Source organism: Narcine bancroftii, chromosome 10, assembly GCF_036971445.1.
Source record: "Narcine bancroftii isolate sNarBan1 chromosome 10, sNarBan1.hap1, whole genome shotgun sequence".
NCBI classification, from domain to species: domain Eukaryota; kingdom Metazoa; phylum Chordata; class Chondrichthyes; order Torpediniformes; family Narcinidae; genus Narcine; species Narcine bancroftii.
The window spans coordinates 13214715-13236967 of NC_091478.1; the positions used below are offsets into that span (position 1 = coordinate 13214715).

Below are 22253 nucleotides of genomic sequence, written 5' to 3' on the forward strand. Positions count from 1 at the left end.
GCTCTGTAATACAGAACAAAATATTTGCTTCTGGCCGGGAAAATGCCAAATGGAGCTGGTTCCAAGTCTTCAGCATGGGCTGCAGCCATAGTTGACGATTCCATTATCAACATGGGGTGCGGAGCTGTCTGCATCGAAGAATTTGCTTCAAGCTCATGGGCAGGAGCTGGGACCTCGGGCTCCCACACAGGAGTGGAGGCCGTAGTCAGGGATTGGTGGCAGCGGTGGGGAGGTGTTGGGGTCTGGCAATGGCGATGGGGAGATGGTCAGAGATAGTGGGTTTTTTTGGTAAGTACTAAGCATTATTTAAGGTGAATTTTCCACTTGTAGCTTCATGTCGGCAGTCAAAAAGCCTGACATTGTTTCTTGTTTAACTGGTGATATAGGTATTCTGCTGATGCTACTGTGTTGCTTAGTTCCAAAATCTGAAAAATCCCAAAAAACCGCAAAACGTCTGGTCCCAAGCTTTTCAGATAAGGGGGTGCTCAACCTGTTTTCTCTTGTTTGCTTCTCAGCACCTACACCATCAAATTCATTTTGTGATATTTCTCTGAATTGAATTATATTTGCCACATTTTTGCTTTCCTGACCAAATCATTGATACGTTCCTACGATCTGGTACTTCCTTCTTAATTGTTAACTACCTCACCAGTTCTGGTATCATCTGCAAACTTCTTTAATTATAGCTCTGATATATAAACCAGGTCTTTAAAATTAGCCACAAAGCCAGAGCACACAGAACCTAAAACCTGCTGGTTTTTGTTATCCATGCTGCATGTAGGCTCCCAGTCACTGAAACTCTGGTTAACCATTGTCCATTGCATTCTGCCACACAGCCAACTTTGGATCATACCTGTTATTGGCATTTAACCTATTGATCATTCTGCCTTTAGGGATTTTATCAAACTCTTGCTATAATCAATGTGGATTGACTTATTGACTATATATTTGCACCTTGAATATATTCATTGACTGAGAATCTCCAAGCTTCAGCATGGATTTATGAAGGGAATATTTTAACTGAAGTAACCCTAGTTACCTGAAAAATTTAAATAGGGTTACATCAGTCAAAATATTCCCTTCATAAATCCATGCCGAAGCTTGGAGATTCTCAGTCAATGAATATATTCAAGGTGCAAATATATAGATTTTTGGATAGTATGAGGTAAATGAGATATTAATTAGAAGAACAAAAGAAGTATGAGCAGATGTAAGCCTGGATGGCTTGCATTCAATGATATGGTGGCCTCTTTCCTGTATTAAACTGCATTCCTAGATTCTCTTCGTAACTAAAAATCTATTGATCTCTGATGTGAATATTTCAAGCAAATGAATCTCCATGTCCTTCTTAGTGAGAAAATTCCAATGATTCTCTCTCCACGAGCAGCAGAAATTTCTTTTCATCTCAGACTGAATGGTAAGCCCCTCATTTTGATTCGATGACCTCTGGTTTGTGTTATCCTTGCCAGGGAAAACATCAAGTCTGGACTGACTTGCCAAGCCCTGTAAGAACGCCTTTAGTTCTAATAATACCTCGAAGTCAAGTTTATTGGACAACTTGGCGAAACAGCATTCTCTGGTCCTTGGGGCAAAACATGCAGGCATCCAACCAGACATACATACATACAGACAAATAATACATATGATGGACAAGTATTTTAATCTATAAAATAAATATTGTTTTGTGCAAATGAGAGTATTGGGTGGTTAGTGAGAGTATTTCCTTTGATCGTTCAGCATGCTCATTGCCTGTAGGAAAAAGCTGTTCCTCAGCCTGGTGGTTCCGGCTCTGATACTCCTGTATCTCTTCCCTGACGGGAGTAGCTGAAAGATGCTGCGTGCAGCGTGGAAGGGGTCCTCAATCATTTTGCATGCCCTCTTCAGACAATGATCCCGGTAGACCATGACGATGGGAGTGAGGGGGACTCCAGCGATCCTCTCTGCCACTCTTATGGTCCTGTGCATTGATCTCCGATCCATTTCGCTGCAGCAACCGTACCCCTCTGTGATGCAGCCGGCCAGGATGCTCTCGATAGAAGGTTGACTCAATGGCAGGCGGTAGCCTCGCCCGCTTCGGTCTTCACAGGAAGTGCAGTCTCTGTTGCGCCTTCTTACACATGAGGAGATGTTGAGTGTCAACGATAGGTTACTTGTTAAGTGAACTCCAAGGAGCCTCCTGAAGTCCACAATTATCTCCTTCGTCTTGTCCACCTTGAGACTTGGGTTGTTATTCTTGCACATCCATGAGATTTTCACCTCTTCTCTGTAGTGCGCCTCATCGTTGTTAATGATGAGGCCAACTACTTCAACAGTTGAGCCAATGGGCTATTTGTGTGCTGTGTCCCTCTGTGACTGTCTTTGCAGTGATCGACTCAGTTTGCTTTAGGTTTCCTCATACGACAAACCTGTCCTCCCAGCAATGAAACTGGTGAAGGTTCATAGCACCTCCTTTGACATGAGTATATTCTTTCCAAGGAAGTGAGACTGGACATGTGCATAGAATTCTGGATACAATCTCAACAGGGCCCAAATCCTCTTGGGCAATGAAGACAAACATATCGTTTGCATGATCAAGCAGAAATGACATTTGTCTAAAAATAGACAATAAATACACAAAAATAGATAATAAATATTCACAGTTATCCTCGTGCAAAAATAAAGCGACTAGTGCAGACAATCCTTTCGTGGGGTTGGGGAGTCCTTGATTAGTATGACAAGGGGAGGTTTAAGAGCCTGATAGTTGATTGAGAGATGCTGCTCTCTCAGCTTCTGTAACTTAAAAAAAAATTTTTTTCACACTGTGAACCATATCAATCAAAATACTTACAAACATTTCCCTCTTAAATATACACAGTGGCATTTTCTCCCCTTTTCCCCCCACTACCTTCCCTCCCCCCTTCCCACCCCTCTCCAAACCCATTAAATGTTTAACATATACAATACAATAAAACCATTAAACAATGTCATCACACGATGAAAATAAACCAGAAAATTGTGTCATCTACTTTTACACACTGGATCAAGTCATTTTGTCTTCTTATCATTTTAGGGGGTGGAGGTCCGAGGCAAGCCCTCTCTATTGTGATCCATGTACGGTTCCCAAATTTGTTCAAATAATGTGACTTTATTTTTTAAATGATATGTTATTTTTTCCAATGGAATACATTTATTCATTTCCATGTACCATTGCTGTGTTCTCAGGCTCTCTTCTGATTTCCAAGTTGACATTATACATTTTTTTGCTGCAGCTAAGGCTATTATAATAAATCTTTTTTGCGCTTCATCCAGTTTGAGGCCTAATTCCTTACTACTTGTATTACTTAGAAGAAAGATCTCTGGATTTTTTGGTATGTTGTTTTTTGTGATTTATTTAATTCCTGATTTAGATCTTCCCAAAACTTTTTCACTTTCTCACATGCCCAAATTGCAAGTACTGTTGTACCCATTTCCTTCTTGCAGCGAAAACATCTATCTGGTAATGTTGGATCCCTTTTTTAAAAAACTTTTGGGGCATGATATACAGCCTGTGTAACCAATTGTACTGTATCATGCGTAATCTTGTGTTTATTATATTCTTCATAGTTCCAGAATATAACTTTTCCCATGTTTCATTTTTTATCTTTATGTTCAAATCCTTTTCCCACTTTTGTTTGGGTTTAGAGCTTATTTCATCCTTTTCCTTCTCTTGCAGCTAGATGTACATGTTCATTATAAATCTTGTTATTATCATTGTTTCTGTAATCACATATTCAAAGCTGCGTCCTTCTGGTAATCTCAGTCGTTTCCCAATTTATCCTTTAAGTGGGCTTTCAGTTGATGGTATGCAAGCATTGTACCATGAGTTAACTTCTGCTTGAAGGTAGCAGAGATAAGAATTTGTGATGAGGGTGCTGAGGGTTCTTTATGATGTTGACTGCCTTGCTGAGGCAGCAGCTCACATGGATACATTTGGTGGATGGGAGGTTGGAGCCTGTGATGAACTTGATAAATGCTTGTGTCTTCTGGAGCTTTCTGCGTTCCTGGGCAGTTGAATTCCCAAACAAGGCTGTGATGCAGTCAGTATACTTTTTATAGTGCACCTATGGAAGTTTGTGTTGTGAAATCACCTCCGACCGCTTTGAAAGTATAGGCGTGGATGTGGTTTCTTCATGGTTGCCTCGATGGAGAGGCTCCAGGCCTGCTGACCTCCGGCATGTGTTAAAAGTGTGATCAAGTTCTCTTCATGGATTGTACCTTCCAAAATTCTCTTCCATATTCTTACATTTCTTCAAATGTGGGCTATCCAATGTCTCAAATAGCTGCAATATAACTTCTTGATGTTTATACAAGTTCCCCCTGCTAATTAAGGCAAACATTCCAGAAACCTTCTTTACCATCCTATCTACTCAACACACATACTTCCTCATTTTTCCAGTTCTGATCAAGGACCCTTGACTTGAAAAACATGATCTGTTTCACTGCTCACTGATGCTGCCGACCTGTTGATTCCTCTCAGTATTTTCTGTTTAGTCTTGGATTTTCAACATATATACTTTTTTTTCCCCATTAGATTTTAACGTGTTCAAGGCAGGACGTAGAAATGAATGCTTGATTGTCATAGACACTGTGGAGTTTCCTGTTGTATGGATGCTGTAGTATAATGTAAATGTGGTACAAATGTTTCACTTGTCAGTGCTTCAAGGTAAGATCTTGATGAGGTCACATGAAATAATTGTTCAGAAGAATTAACCTGTGCATTGGCTATTACCCATTTCAGGATATTCCAAAAAAGATTTTTGGCCAAACATTTGAAGAGTGCTCAGTGGCAAGGAAAATAACCTCACATAAATAAAGCTCATCTTCAAAAGTCTAAATGGAACAGGGATTATCATTTCTAAAACTTAGATATTACTATTGGGTGGTAAATAGATGAAATCTACTTTTACTGTTACATTTTGATAAACTAGTGAACTGCCCTCCTTAGGTAGAAATGGAATTGAATTTCTCTGAAAATTCACCAATGTTGGGAATTTTAGATTCCTTTTTACCCTTTTCCTATTCTAAATTGACACATAATCTGATAATGAGGAATAGGTTGAGAATATGGAACAATTTAGGAAATTATTTGGCTATAATAGTTTTTCTCTTGCTAGTCCTATTATAATCTTTTTCAACTTTCTTTGTTAGGTTCAGGTTTTAAAGAATGGTTTAGATTAGGTATCAAAAATATAATGATCTTTTTATTCCAAAGAATTTTGCTTCTTTTGAATAGTTGGAAGCCAAATTTAAGATTCCAAATAGACATTTTTTTTAGATATTTACAAGTTAGGCATTTTGTTCAGTCTAAGCTTTCTGATTTTCCTCAAATTTCAGAAAAAATTCTTGATTTACTTTTTGATTTGCGGTTATCCCGGTGAGGATTAATATCAATTATTTATAATAACTTATTAGATATAAGATCAGCCTCCGTGACTGGGATTAAGAATGATTGGGAACATGATTTGAATATATAATTTTCATTCCAAGATTGGAATTTCACTCTTAACTTGATTAATGACTCCTTATTTTGTGCATGACATTGCTTGTTTCAATTTAAAGTAGTGCATAGGATACACATATCCAAAGTTAAATGATCTCATTTTTATGCAGATGTCAATCCACTATGCGATAAGTGTAAAATCTTTGAAGCTTCTGGGAGTACCCTAATTTAGAAAAATTCTGGAAAGATATTTTTCAAACTTAATCGATGATTCTAAAGATCAAATTAGAACCATGCCCTTTAATTTCTTGAGAAGTGGATATATTCTTGACTTCAACCCGAGACAATTTTAGCTTTTACCTCATTGATAGCAAGATGAGTAATTTTAATGAAATGGAAAGATGACTCTTCACCCACTCATACTGTGATTACATAGTGGCTACATGATATTATGTCCTATTTAAGCTTGGAGAAAATTAAATACAACATTAAAGATGTAAAGTTTCAATTTGACAAGATATGGGGCCCATTCATAGATTTCTATCATAATTGGAAGGTTTAAGAAGTTTGGATTCTCCAGAGACACTCTGTCTGATGTCTGAAGGTAATTATTCAATCCACATCTCACAATTTTTACAAGTTAACCTTGGTTTGAGGGAGGGGTTAGATTAGTCGGAGGATTTTTTTGGTTTTCTTTATTTTATTTTTTTTAAATCTTTTTGAGATTAATTAGCTAAACATGGGTTTAAATATGGTTTAAGATAAAATTTACCCTTTGTTTATATAAAGCGATTGTTTAATTTTGTTTTATCTATTTTCTATCTAGAATTTACACTGTGATATATTATGAGAAAGGGATAAACTATTAAATACCATATTTATAGAATTTGATGTCTTAGAGAAAGTCAAATAAAGAATTATGGATAGGGTTTTGATTGGCATGTTTAATACATGAGATGTATATGATTTGACCTATTGTTTGTTATTATTAGATGACTTTGTATGATTTGTATTTTAAACTCAATAAAAATATTTTAAAAAGGAACTGGATCTAGAGATGCAGTTGTGGGTCAGTAGCATTAACATGTGCGGGCTGAGCACACAGCCCTGAGGTGCGCCAGTGCTCAGCATCATGGTGCTCGACATAATTGCTCCCAACCCGGACAGACTGTGGTTTTTCAAGAAGTTCAGGATCCAGTTGAGTCCTTGTGAGTACAGCTTCTCCACCTGTCTCTGGTGGAGAACTTGTCAATGAACAGCAGCCTGGCGTATGAGGTATTGTTCTTCAGGTGAGCAAGGATGAAGTGAAGCAACAAGGCTATCGTGTCATATGTAGAATGGTTTCTTCTACTGGCAAGTTGAAATGGATCTAGCGCCCTGGGAAGTATGATTTGATGCGTTCCATCTCCAGATGCTTGAAGCATTTCATAATAGCGGAGGTCAGTGCCACAGGGTGGAACTCTTGAGGTCTGTTATTCCCACTCTCTTGGGTACCGGGATGATGGTGGCTGTCTTGAACTTTCTGGGGGTTTGGAGGGATCGAGGTAATGGAATACTGGATAGAAGAGATAAAGGAAATACTGAAGAGAAAGAGACAACAGTTGGGGGGTGGGGGGTTAAGGTTTCAGTTCAGAGAAGAGAGAATGGGAGCAGGTAAAGAAGAGATGGAAACAGATAGAGGTGGAGATGACCTAAAGTTAAAGAATTAAGCATTCATGATGTTGTGCTTAAGGATATCCTGGAGGAATACAATATGTTGTTCCTCAAGCTTGGGTTTAACCACATCCTGGTAATGGATGAAACTGAAGACAGTGGGAGTGGTCATACTGTATCTATTGGAATGGTGAGAGGAATTAAAATGGCTGGCAACCAAGAGTTCTAACTTGGACATTTGTATTCTGCTGTATGTTTGGGGAAATGATTGCCCAATCTGCATTTGTTCTTGTGGATATAGAGGAAGCCACATCAAATGCATTAGATTAGGTTGGACGAGATGCATGTAAGGTCTGTTTATGGACCTGGATCTAGGTGAGGGGGGAAGATGTAGAAACCAGTTTTGTATTTTCTGCGGTGACAGTGAGTTGTGCCCAAGGGGTCCCCTTTGTACTCATTGGAATTTGGAAGTACAAGAAGAACGATTGAAATATAAGATTCCGAAGAGTGCTGAAGGTGAATGTAGAGAGGATATTTTCTCTTGTGAGTTAATTGAGAACCAAATTAAGTATTTGCACATTAAAAGTATAAAATAGGTGAAGGTTTTTATCTGAGGATTGTGAGTCTTTGGGGCTCATCCTCAAAAAGTGATTAAAATAAAACTCTTGGATTAGTTTTAAGGCGGAGTGAATCAAAACTTGATAAGGATGAAAGGCAATAATGGATAGACAATTTGCTGAGCAGATGTGTGGGCCCTAATTGCCTACTTTTGCTCCTCATTCATATGTTCCTACTGTTGCATATTTTTGCAATTCTTTTCATACATATATTTTATTTAATGTTATATTTTAAATTTCTCATTGTTCAAGTTATTATGCGGGCACTCATGGTGTTTGCACATATCCATGCATAATACTCCTTATAAATCAATAAAAAATAACTTAAATACATAATTATTGCATGAATGATTAGGGTGTTAAAATAATGCTATTTAACTATCATTCTTTCAGGTGCCTTGCCATTTGGCGTAGGGTGATCATGTCTCTCCATCCAACACAATCTCTGACCCTCCGAATTGTAGTTGTTGCCTCCCCTGTTCTCCTTCAGTGAAGGCTCCATCTTTGAGCTGAGACTATAGTCAATGTTGAGTTCATGATTATACAAGGGAAAAATACTGAAGTGGTTTCCCGTTGTCTTCTTCAGTTGCAGTGTCTATACTGGACGGGTAACCCAGGCCATTGATCAATAGATTTATCTGCCCAGAGTTTTTAGTTTTACAAGCATAAATTCCAATTTTTTGAATCTGCCTGTTAAACCATCCACTATCTGCAACCCATGGCTTCACGTGACCCTGATTGGGAGGCTAAACAGGTACTGCACCTTGCCCAAGGGTGAACTGTAGGATATCAGTTGAAAGGAGTGCCTTAGACCTCTTTTTCTGAGCAATGACACCGATATTTAACTATACTTACTAATAAAACCAAACAGAAAAAGAGGTCTAAGGCACTCCTTCCATTTAATATAGGGAACAAAGAGAAGTTGGAGGGACTCAGCAAGTCAGGCAGAAACCATGGATAGAAATGGTCATTGTTGATTGACCATTTCTCTGATCAGCCGAGTCCCTCCAACTTCTCTTTGTTCACTCAAGATTCCAGCTTTTGTCATATTTCTCTGTTACATTTAAAAAGTTCTTTTTGATTCAGTATGTACCTATGCATAATGTATTTATTTACTTGAATGAAGTGTTGAAGTCTTTCAAAATATACTATTCTACTTTTTTAAAGTCTGGAGTAAAAAAAATATAGATTATTTTTTTAAATTTCAACTCTGGCACAGCCAACATTTCACTGACTATTGGAAAAGCATTGACCTTTGAGATTAAGGCCAATAATGTTCAGTGATTGTCCAGTGATTGTTAATGCTCAAAACAAAATCAAGTTGAACATGGAACTGAAATCATTTGAATTAAAAAGGTGGATCAGATGGGAGAATTGGTATCCAACAGATGAAGACTTTTTTTCAAACAGCATTCCCAGTTACTCTTGTAGCCTTAATTATATGTGGTAGTAATTCTGACCCTTGTGCTATTTCCATCGATAGTATTGGTGGATTCCTGAGTAGCATTATCTTTGAAAAGCCCACGATTATCATCTTTTAGTTCATGTTTATGTGGATGGGGATTTAAAAACTCAGTAGGAAAATGTATACCCTCATCAATGTCTGTCACACTGTTAAGAGATTTGTATTGTACCAGTTGTCCAAGAAATTTAGAAATAAAATCTTTATTCACAACCTGCACTCCATTACTATTGGTGCTATAATTGCTCTTTTCTGCAACAGCTGGTGATTCAAATCGTGTTGAGTGATAGCTTGTATCAGTTCATGAAGTTGTGTACCATTTTGGCCCAGATTTTTCATCAAAATCATTCCTGTTATATCTTCATGTTCAATTTTTTGTTTCCTTATTTGTGTACATTTGAAATGAACTTTCTTGTAGTTGGCTTGCCTTGCCATATTCGCCTTCATATGCAATTGTTTAACATTTCCCCTAATATATGATGCTTTAATGCAGTTTCACTGTTCATGTGTTTCAGTAGCTCATGAAATTACTGGATGGATTTGACAAAAATCTCAATTTTACACCTCCCATCAATTTATCACGTTCAACGAAAATGTCGAGCACCCAAAGGAACTGTTCACACTAACCATTTGTGACTTTTGTATCCATGAAACAATGTCTATTTATTTGTGTATACAGTGCCCTCCATAATGTTTTGGACAAAATCACATTTTTGTTCCTTTATTTGCCCCGTGCTCCACACTTTTAAATTTGTAATCAAACAATTAGTGATTAAAGTGCACATTCCAGATTTAAGATTATTTGTATACATTTGGTTTGAACATGTCGCAATTACAGCACTTTTTATACTTAGTCCCCTCATTTCAGGTCACCATAATATTTTGGGCGCAGCAATGGTGTGTATGAAATGATGCCTTTGATTCATGGATATCACCAGGTGCTGAGTCTCTTCTCTGGTGATGCTATGCTTCTCTTCAGCATTTGGAAGGCAGGCTCTTGGCCATTTTCCAGTTTTTAGTTTTGAAAAATTCTTTTGTTGCTTTAGCAACATGTTTGGGATAATTGTTTCACTGTAGGCTGAAGTGGCGCCCAATGAGTTTGGGGGAATTTGCTCAAATTTGAGCAGCTAAGACATTTCTATGCACCACAGAATTAACTTTGCTTGTACCATCAGCAGTTACATCATCAGTGAAGATAAGGGTGCAAGTATCTGTAACAGCCATACATGCCCAGGCCATAACACCCCCACCACTATGTTTCACAAAATGAGATGGTATCCTTTCGATCTTGGGCACTTCCTTTACGCCTCCACACTTTGTTCTTGCCATCACTCTTAAATAAGATTAATCTTGGTCTCATCTGTCCATAGGACTTTTTCCAGAATTCTGCAGTACTTCTTAGCAAATTGTAATCTAGCCATGCTGTTTCTGTGGCTAACTCGTGACTTGAATCTTGCAGTGTATGAGGTCTTCTCTGGACAGTAGTCATTGACACATCCCCACACCAGCCTTCTGGAGAGTGTTTCTGATCTGTCGGATAGGTGTTTGGGGATTTTTCTTCCTTATGATGAGAATTCTTCAGCAGGGGAGGTCTTCCTTGGCCTACCAGTCCCTTTGCGATTACTGAGCTCACCAGAACACTCCTTATTAATAATATTCTAAACAGTTGATTTTGGTCATCCAAATGTTTGGGCACTTTCTGTTGCTATTTTATTGTTTTTCAGCCTCATTTTGGTTTCTTTGACTTTCATTGGCTCAACTCTGTTGAAAAATGGCAAATGGAGACTCCAAAGGTGATCAAGAGCTGAGAGGCAAGCCTAGCTCTCTTATACCTGCACCAATGAAGCAATTAAACATACCTGAGTCCTCACAAACACCTGTGAAGCCAAATGTCCCAAACATGATGGTGCCCTGAAATGGGGGATTATGTATAAAAAGTGCTCTAATTTCTACATCGTCAAACCAAAATGTGTACAAATAACCTTGAATAAAATCTGGAATATGCCCTTTAATCATGTGTAAATTGTTTGATTCCAAATTTAAAACTGTGGACAAATAAAGGAGTGTCTCTGTCCCAAACATTATGGTGGGGACTGATTGCTTATCAATTATTTAATTAATTAGTTAATCGTTTGACTGTTTGCGTATTATGTCTGTGCTTTTTGCACTAAGGACCAGAGAACGCTGTTTCAACAGGTTGTACTTGTGCAATCAAATGACAATAAATGTAACTATTACTGTATTGTAAAAACCAGTGATGTTATTTCCTTATTTATTGATGGAAAATGAAAAATAAAATATTTTTTAAAAACTATTAATGTATTGAGGATTTTGCAGTTTTCAGACTATTCCTCAAACATTGCTTTTTGAGCCATTGCTGGGTATTGGAAATAATCCGTTCATTGTCATATACTCAAAATACACATTTCCTTTGTGCATTCAACTGAGCAAATCATTCAAAATATTTTAGTTTTTTTTCTTTGCAGTTCCTTGATCAATGTTACACATTGGAATCTCCAAATTCATCAAATTTAAAGGGAGTTTAAAAACCTTCAAGTGTTGACTGACGAACATGTTTTTTGAATTTTAGCCAAAATTAGATTAAGAATAATTGTTTTTTTTACCATTTCAGTATAATGGGAAAAATTATTCATTGTGAACAACCTATATAATAATATTTAAAAGTATCCACAAATATCCTTCAGTCCACAAATTTTTAATTTCTCTTTGATGTTCAGGTACACCAAAAGTACTTGAGAAATATTTACAATCTCAGAATAGATATGGCAAAATTAAATTTTAATGGGGAAAATTAAAATTGGGTCCCTTTTGGATCAAGGAGTGCATCCTACGAGTGCCACATCTCGCTTGCATGCAAAACCTCCAATTTCTAAGTTGCTTCATGACTGACATCTGTTGCACTCATGCACTCACACTTTCACGCCTTTTCTTGTAATGCCCTGAACTGTCCCATTATTTTCTGACAAAGCAATGATGGACATAATTTTGAATTGAGAGAAGTACATTTAATTTCAAAATATCCAACTCAAAAGAAAATCTCTTGCAATATATCTCAAACATAGATGACCCATTACACGGATTTTAGGAAAATTAAGAGTGCAGCGCACATTCTTTTGCTGAACCTAACTTGGTTGCAAAATTTCTGAAATCCAGGTTCTATCATTAAGTTTTCTCTGGCACGTATGAACATACCACTTTGTCATACATTTCTAGGTAAAATGATTTCACCAATTATTTGTTAGTTTTCATATCTCATTACATTTTTCATGCTATGAATATTCATTTGGCTGGCCTGACACGACAACCTCCAGACTTTTATCATTATTTTTAACTACCTCAGTCTGAGTTGCCCAACATCGACTCAAAATATCTTTATTTTTATCCTGTAAAATGTATGGAAAGAAATAGTTGAAAAGAAAAAGCGTCTAGAAGGTGCAAAGAAAAAAAAATGAAGCCAGCACATGGTGCTTCCTACAAAAAGCTTTCTGCCAGGCCTCAGCTCTGACCAGAAACTGCAGCTGCCTTTTCATTTTAACCTGACAAAATAGTTCCTTACATGTGCTTCTCGCAGTCAGGAATATTTTAAAATGTGTCTTCCTCCTGATGGATGATCTCAGAAAAGCAATTAGAAAGAAAATATGTATTTTTATTCTTTTGTTGGTTAGTTTATGTAATGGAAAACAGACTAATACCAGTTGAAAGGAAAATTTATTTCATTCATTGCCTTGGTCTCAAAATCCCTAGTAATTTTGAAGCTGACTTGGTGCATTCTATTACAGGTATTGTGTCTTCAGTAACTTCACAATGCTTTATCAGCTCACCATTTCTGTTGATAAATTGTTATAGAATTACAGCTGCATGAGATATTCATAAAGATTTTTGTTAATTATGTTCTATTTCTCCTAATAGTACTGAATGCTTTGTTCAGGTTGTCGTGACATTATACATTGCAACACAGGATTGAGAAATGTTCATGTTAACTATTTTACTCGGCTAAGATAGGACTCCCATAAAATATAAATCGATCCATGTTTTCAGTTGGAAACCTTGCAATATTTTGTAACTATTTTCTTAACCTTTTAAAATAAATATTAGACATGGTCAGCCAATTTAATTTACTATGCTTTCTAGCCTACTTGTACAGTTCTTTTTAATGCATTATACCTTTTGCTTATTCGTCTGTTTTAATATTCTGTAGTAATAAAAGCAAAAATGCTAAGGAATAGACTAATTCTGAAGATCCTTAAAATGCAGTACAATTTCAGACATTATTCTGACTAATAAACATTTTTAGATATTTTGTGTTTGCAAAGGCAGCTACATTTAATGAAATATAAATGATTTTGTCATGGTGTGAACACACTGTTGAAAGATTTGTATTGCCCATGTTATTATTTGTTATACCACTCGTTCATCAACAACTTTGAAAGTAAATGCAATACATCCTGAACAGTTTTGCAAAGATTTAAATTGTCCACTGTTAAAATAATTTTTTATCAAATAAAACCTGCGGTTCTTTTTATCTCTTCCCTTCTCCTCCTCCTCCTTCCATTTCCTTGCAGCCCAGATAAATGTTCTGTGAGGAGCAGATCTATAGAATAAAACCAACTTTTCAAATAGTTGTTTGTTGAATCCTGGATGCCAGGTCCTTTGTCTCTCGACCTACCATCGCACCTTTTCAAAAACAGTTTTCATACATGTTGCTAAAACGAATATGTTTTGTGTAGATGATCCATAAGGGGGCTCTGCTGCTGTAGGATGTCTATGCTTAGAGTCATTCGTAAGAGACTTTCTAACACAAGTTTTGCACTTTTCTTTTTGTTTCCAGAAAAGGTCACGGATCGCCTACAGTGATGAGGTAAACCCGCGAAATGAGCTCCTAGGGGATGATGGGAATACCACGGAGAACCAGGTAGGGCCACTAATCAGCATACCCTTGTGGGTGGCTTGAGGGTGATGAAGGTCAGCAACTAGTGCGTCTTCTCAAGCTGCTCACTAACAGCATTAACAGCAACTCAAGTGGAAATACATTGTTCAATGCTAAGCAGCAGCAAACCTCTGATTTAAACCATTTAAGTTTTAATCGTAGTGTGCACAAGAAGAGTCTCCAAATTTTACTCGAGAGATTTTTGTTGATTTCAGAAGCAAATTTACAGCTTAAAACAAAATATTCAAGATGTCAAAGTTTGCCTCCAAGTTTGTTTATTTTATGAATGCAAATAATATAGCAGAACTCTGTGAAGTTGTGAGTTCTAGCGATAATGCTATGGGGGCTTTCTATGCAAGAAATAGACCAGACTGCAGTTTTAGCACGGGGGTTGATGCCGGTCAATTTAATTCCCGAAGATCTAACGGAGGTCAGTATCATCTCATATAGCCCTGGCAGAACAGATCATTATGAGCAACAAATCTGTTACTTGCATGGCATGGATTTACAGCGAAATGAATGGCGAACCTTTATAAGTTCTGAAAATTGTGTGTTCACCTAGCGATAATGTGTAAAGGACATTTAATAGAGTTCAGCATTTATTCGTTATCTGTATGCAGGCAGAGAAGGAATTGGCGTTATCGCTTTTCATAATTCTGTCGTTTTGTGCGTCACGTGGTCTTCACATACTGCGGCGCAGTTTCGATTTCAGTCACAGCAGCAGTCTGGCCACTAGAGATTCTGCCGGTTCAAACCAGCGCGTACCAGATTTTTCAGGTTACAAAGAACAGATTACTACTTGTATCGAATACCATATTGAAAATCTTTGTTTGAAAAGCCCATGATTATCATAAATGAAATGGCAGGATCCTGTTCTTAATGATTATAATGAGGGAAATGCAAAATGTAATCGGAAAATTTCAGACTGTACAGCGCTTCCTGTATAGCGTTGTCTGGTTAATACTTTTTTGTTCCTATGAATCAATGTGTTCTTCGACCTGGTGCAAAACAAAACCTAAAGCCCATTGCAAAATCATCCTCAAATCCGTGGAGAAGGTTTAAAATCGGCCAGGCAGCACAAACAAGATAGAGTGCATTTTGTTTGGATTCTATTATAAAACAGCTGCGCCATGCTTCATCGTACTCCTAGTTCTGACCAGAAAGCCAATCCTCTCTACTCAGCTTTGCACTTTGGCCCATTGAACATTCTGGCCATTTTGAGGTGTCGATTTAAAAAGAAAAGATGGAGCTATCTTGCAAAATAAGGGACACTTTGAGAGCCCTATTTATGAATTGTAGTTATTTAATTTCTAAACGATAGTTTACAAAAAATATTTTGAGTTTAGGTATTTCTTTCTTTTCACTCTTTCTGTGCTTTGCCATCTCTTTCACACACATTTTCCCGTTTTGAATTTTGTGTTCTTCAGAAGTTTTTTTAAAAAGTAACAATTTTACGTCAATAAATTAAAGAATTAAAACATCAAAATTGGGCCATTTTGACCCATTGATAAGATATAATTTCTAAATTAACACTGAATTTAACACGATTGTAACTATTAAATAGATCATTGCAATTAGGATTCCATAGCATCAACTTGAAATAATGCTCCAGTCTCTCCTTGCCTCTTTAAAATCATTGCCACGAAGCCCCTCTTTCTCTCTTTGAAGACTGCAGCAAACATACCTCTCGCGTACTAAATAAGAGGCAAATGATTGTAACAGTCTGCTTTGACAAAGGAAAAAAACTAATCTTTGTTCTTTCAAAAAATGTGATTTTTGAAAATTCTCTTTGCATGAGCCTTTTTTTTGGAGTCTTTAAAGAGGTTCTTCTATGATTTCTTAATACAAAGTATGTAAACAGATAAATTGTCATAGTTAATGTTATACCCAACTGTATGACAGATGTTTCATCCCTGCCATTTCTTTCCTTTTTATCTTTCTGTGCGTTCACAGTTGATAAAATTGCGTGAAGAGGTGAGTGCATCCTTGTTGGTTGTTAGGTATCTGTGTTTGTTTGGAAAATATTGGTGTTTTCTGTCAACTGCTAATTTTTTTTGAGAGCTGTGTTGCAAACCCTACAGGATTTCTTTACCTTGCAAAATATAAAAATAAAATATGAAGTATAATTTATCCAAAACAAGTATACTCACTATTTGAAGAACCAGATTAATTAGTATAGATTGTTATTGCAACGTGCCTGACCTTCACATCAGGTCCTATCTGCGTTGATCTGAACACATTGTTCTAATAATTCTGAAAAAAATTTCAAGGGAAGCTTTGAAGTGGCTTTAGCTGCTGCGATCTGCTGGCCACATCTCACAGATATGTCACCTCTGCCAGGAGGGAATAGGAAAATCACGTTTCGAATGGTAATGATAACATTCTAATCACTTCTTCTTTGAAGATTGAAGCAAGATACACTGTCAGTATCCCAGACTGTCAGTGCTCAAGGCACCAAGGCATCTTGGTCTAGGTGTATTAGCTTAAGTGAGCATGTCAATACAGCTGCATCAGGGAGATCCATAGGGGCTCATTAGAGCAAGGCAACTCACTTCTATGGACATGATTCAGATTGTTCATATGGCACCATTTTTATTAGAAAGTATTTCTCCAATTTTAAGTGACATCTGTCAGGGAAGAAAGTTCTTGGTGAAGCTTTCTGACTGTCAAACTTAAAATGGTCTTGAAATGTGGTAGCCCCTCTTGTTTTTTTTCCATGTGATTAGTTTGTATGCCTTTTGACAGCATGAATAGAACTTGGATGACAAACCAGGGTCTAGCCTTTTTTCCCCTGAAAGAATATAGGATTAAAATTCTCTAAAGAAAAGAGTTGATGGGTGCAAAGTGTAGGAAGCAACATTGCAAGTAGGAATCCTGTCCTATGCGTGAAAGCCTTTCTGCTCTTTTTTTTCTCTCTCTGTGCATTAGTATTTCTTCCCAAAATGTATTAATAAACCACACATTCAAAACTTTCACATGTCTACAGCAGGGAATGAAAAGAACAAATAAGACCTTTCCTTCAAGATTTCAGTTATGTTTTTCTTTCCCCCAAATTCATTCACCTACATTGTGTATTTGTTATCCGTGTATCTTGATCCAATCAATTAAAGGTAATATATTTGGACTCCTGCAAAATACAGAAGCTGGTATCTCCTGAATAGCATAAATCAAAGGCTGGTCTGTGCTTTTGACAATTTTCTGTTTTACTTGTGGGGGGAGGAAAAAAAATCTTCAATTTTCATGCTTAAATAATTACTGATTAAACTGATTAAAGGCATTTTCATTTTTAGTCAGGTCGTTTAAAAAGTCTGTGTATATTAACGATGCAATAACAATAAAATGTGGAGATGCTTTTTGTTTAAGATATGATAATTTTGCTGCAGCTCAGCTTATCTGAAATTCTACTTATTATACAGCTATTTATTTCAACTTGTGTGGCACACTATTGGAGCCTAATTATTCAACAGAGCATCAGTTTAAATAAGACTCCTGGCATTCATATTGCTGTAATGAGCACAAAATCCCAAGTGAAATTCTGTAGGATCTCATAATTAGACAGGTTAGGAAAAAATGCAAGTAAAAACTATTAAAGATCAAGACGATCATATGGTTGTTCCAAAACTGCAATGTGTATTGCTAGTAATCAATAACATGTAGCAAATCTAAATCTTGTGTTAGTCTCATCTCCGAAAATATGGCACTTGGGTTGGTGAAAGACCATTGAAATGAACTTTTTGTAAATGTAAAAATCTGTGGATGTTTTATGAAACAAATTTTTATTTGCAAATGTAATTGTACATATTATCATTTGAAATTATTTTACGAACATGTATTTATGGGTTGAAACCTGATGGTTAAGATGGAGTTGTAGAACGTCGTGTTCAGGTAAATTTTTCTTAATTTAGACTTTATGATGTTTTCCTTTGTTCATGATCTTAAAAAAAAAAAAATCCAGGTTTAATTAGTGCCATAAAAAGAAATAATTTTAAACTTGTAATAAAGAATTAACCTTAAATTAGGTGTGTGCTTTCAGTACCTTATTCTATCCATACCTATGAGAGTGTCTCTGTACAAAGCAGGGTTTCTTTTTTGTCTTTGGCATGTTGTTCAGGTGTTTATTTGTATTTTTGTAGATTAAATGGTATTTCAAATTTAGCCTTGTCTAAATTCTAATTTTTAAAAATAGCTTTTTCCTAGTTTATCAACCTGAATCTCATTTGCTGAACATGATGCAAATGCGTATTTGACTCAATTGAAAATATCTGTTTCTCGAAGAAATTAAGTTATCTGAACATTTTTTTTAAAATAGATTTTTATTTCTCCATTTATTGCTTAGCTCTTCGTTTTTTAAAAAAAAACTGTTACACGGCCTGATTCCAAAATTTAGCAATTTTGCCTTTATGGTTCCTTGACTATAAAATTAAATATAATTGTACCTCATGCTTAAGTGTTGTCTCTAATCATCTACAATTTTGTTTCAGAGAGCATGCCTGTTGGATAATACTGAGCGATTGGAAAGGTCAACACGGAGACTGGAGGCTGGATATCAACTGACCGTTGAAACTGGTAAGGACTTTGAGAGGGAGCAAATTATCTGCGTTGTGTGCAGTAGTGATCGTGACATTTCTGGTGCCTTTCAATGGTGAGGCACATGGAAATATAACATCTATAAATCTATCTTATAAATTGGCATGGAGTTCATGAGTTTGTCTCAACTATGTTTATTGAAATAATAGTGGTGTATGTAGAGTGAAATATTTACTTATTACAAAGTATTTGCAAAAACAAAAATTCTATGCAGAATATATAATTTCTTTAAAAATTGCCATTATTTTTAATCCTAATTTTGTTGTTGTACTTATTGGATGAAAAACTTGAATTTCTCTGCACGTACTTTAATGAAGAAAAGATGATGTAAAAGGCAATATTAAAGTAAATTGCATTGACTAAGGGCTGAAAATAGAAGGTGGTTTATATTTTATAGGCATATACAAATGAGCAATTTGTTCATCGTTTTACAGTTAGACTTTTAACAAATCATGTAGTTTTATTTGTGTTCTGGTTATTTATAGCTTTTTTTTTGAAGGGAAGCTACGAAATTGTATGCGTCAAGCTTGGAGTCAGGTGGGATGATTCTTCAGCACCATACTGATGACACTAGACAACAAATTTTTTCAAAAAGGTTTATGCCTTAAAAAAAAATTGGGGATTATGTTAGACAACTTTAAGTTAAACGCAAAGATAATTTCATATTTACTGTATCATGTAGGAACTTTGAAAAATTTTAAATGAACTTTTATTGTATTTCGCATTAAGCATATTCGCGTTACAAACTTAACAGAATGTATCACAGCTGTTGCGACATTGATGAGACATTTCTGCTGTATTGAATCTTCTTGAGGATAATAAATGCTATTGTTAAGTGCAGGTGGTTCCCAGGTTCGGTTACCTCGGTCTGTCCATAAGTGGAATAGATTCTTGCATTTCTTATTTCATGAGGAAACATTATGTGCATTATGCGCAAATTAGGGAACAGCCCGTTCATAAGTACGAGCTGTTCGTAAATTGGATGTTCGTAACCCAAGGACTGCCTGTACACCCATCGTGCTATTGCCTGAAGAACGTGCATCAATATGCATTCCATCCATATCAAAATAACATACAGCATCTGTATATGTGAGCTGCTTTCATACTATAAAAGCCACTCACATATACAGATGCACTAAGCATGCCCAGGCTTAAGTCAATATTTGCATATGTAGTGGGTTTGCACAGGGCATAGAAGAAGAAACGACTCATGGAATTGTTTTCCAACATTTATTCGCTCTCCTTAGCAAGGTAGCAGCAGTGTGAGAGACAGGAAGGGAGGGCTTAGGAGGTGCACAAAAGATGAACTTAGTCCCACCGGAAACATTATTAAAATAACAGTAAATACAAGTGACTCATTGAGATAAAATTCACAAATATAGAATTGAGAATAAAAATTATTAAAGCTCATGTTTAACTCTGTTACACATAGCGCCAGGTATGCTTGAACTGACCAAAACAGTTTGCTTTGTGGGCAATACACTAGTAGACTTAAAATATGACAGGAAAACACAAAATAGGCTGTATCTAAAAAATGATGTGTGGGAGGGTAATTTTAAGGTGACCCCAGTGATCAGCAGCCCAAAAGTGTTCATTGTCCAGTGTAATTAGGAGATATGGAATGTCCCATGTTAGGAAAGGCAAAATTAAACAAATATGAACTATGGAATGCACAACATGATACTAAAAGTAGTAGCAATCGCCAAATATTGGGGCAGAATAAGCTCATAGATATTGGAGGAAGTTGTACATAGAAATTTTAACAGGAAGGAGATACAACCAAAAGAACCTTTTGTAAGAGAGACTTTAAATGAGAGAACAAAGAGGCAGGTTATTGTACATTCAGAGATTAAGTAAGACACCACGAGAATGATTGCAGATTTAGCTTAAAATATGTGTAAACCTTTTGTGGATCAATCTAGAAGGAAAAAAGAAGCAAACTACAGTTATTGAGCAAAACTTTATTATGGACAATTTAGTTAAAATAGATTAGGATCAAACAGGATGATTTTTTTCACACACTATTAATGTAAGAGCAAAAGACCTAATGGTACCTAATTTTGTTAAATATGAAACTCTATACAGTAGTACGAATTTGCAACTATTTTGATTTTCTGTTTTGGCATTATGTCGAGTATATTTGATGACAACCATATGTAGCCAAGCATATTGCTGAGATATACTGACCAGAATGAAAATGTAAATAATCCCTACATTGTATTGCATTTGTAAATCTCATCAAAGTGGATTCTTTATTAGGTCTCTGGAAGGTAAAAATCAGACCGAATTCCATCTTCTGATTGCTATCCAATAGCTCTGTTGGAACATTGTGCTTGTTGACAACATTAGGCTCAGAGAAGATATCCTTCTAGTAGAATTGCAGACTGACATCTGCCAAAGCTTTCATGATAGCCATTTGGGCGTTTGACAAAATATTGATAAATGGGGCATCTCCAGAGATGCAACTCAGCAAAGGAAAATATATTGGTAAGGGGAATAAAAGGCACAAGATCTAACACCAAGTTTTCATGGTTAAATGCACCAAAAATCAATAGCAATCTTTATCAGTACCTCAATTAAGCTGAAATAGCTCTTGTTAATGCTTTAAAATGGGGAAAGTAAATTCTTGTTTATAATAAGATTTTTACAGAATTATTTTTTAATGCTTTCCATGGCCCCAAGGTTTAAAACAAGACTTTTTTCACTATATTTGGAGCTTTTAGACATTTCCTGCTGAAGTTTGCATCTTCAGATAGCAGTTGTCAGCGGGTTCACTGCATTTTTTTTTGTGTAGCTGTGTTTTGTGACTAGTTGACAGAGTTTTACAAGTATTCATTATTCCAAACCTTGGATAATAAGCAGTTAGTTTTACCGAGAAATCAACCACCCTGCTTCAGAGAGATGTGACACTTCTCTATATAGGTTAATAGATGGCTTATGGTCAGATTAAAATGCTGCAGTTGAGTTGAGGGGTTTTGATCATTTCAGAATGTTAAGGAGTCGTGAATTTCTCTGCTTTTTTTGGGATAAAATAACTTTCTATTTTTTGGGGTAGAGTGCAACATTTATTGATTCAACTAATAATTGTTGCATGCCAACTAATGTGTTTTTTTTTTGGCTTGTTTTTAACACCTATTGTTTGAAATTTACAAATTTGCATCAGAAAGAAGCTTGAAGACCATCTGTGTCAAAGGCATTTGCTTTTAGACCTTTTTTTTAATTGTGAAAGGATGGCTTGTCGTGTATATTTTAGTCAATGGGAGAGTGTTCTGTTCTTGACCAGAAATTAGTTTTCCCATAGGGATATGTCATATAATGATGAGGAAGGCTCTCCAAAGATGTAGAAGGAAATTCCAGAAATGAATGCCTCAGTCGCTGAAAGTACTGCAACTATAAAGGTGCAGCTAAATTTGGGAATGATTAACAGTGGATTTGGATGAGAGCACAGCAGAGAATGAAGGTGGGGATGAGGTTAGTTATATAGATATTTGAAATCCAGGATGATTCATTTAAAACATAGGCACTGAT

General features: G+C 36.3%; 1 protein-coding gene across 10 annotated transcripts in view; it reads left to right on the forward strand.

Moving 5' to 3' along the window:
* vti1a (vesicle transport through interaction with t-SNAREs 1A) overlaps nt 1–22253 on the forward strand; it is a 298128-nt gene that overhangs the window by 72152 nt on the left and 203723 nt on the right. For 8 of the 10 annotated variants that reach the window (XM_069899906.1, XM_069899899.1, XM_069899902.1 and 5 more), the window contains exons 4-6: nt 14040–14123; nt 16092–16112; nt 18620–18704. In XM_069899906.1, the coding sequence (XP_069756007.1) occupies nt 14040–14123; nt 16092–16112; nt 18620–18704 (190 nt within the window). The remainder of the gene's footprint in view (nt 1–14039; nt 14124–16091; nt 16113–18619; nt 18705–22253) is intronic. The other 2 variants (XM_069899907.1, XM_069899900.1) reach the window with 1 other exon arrangement.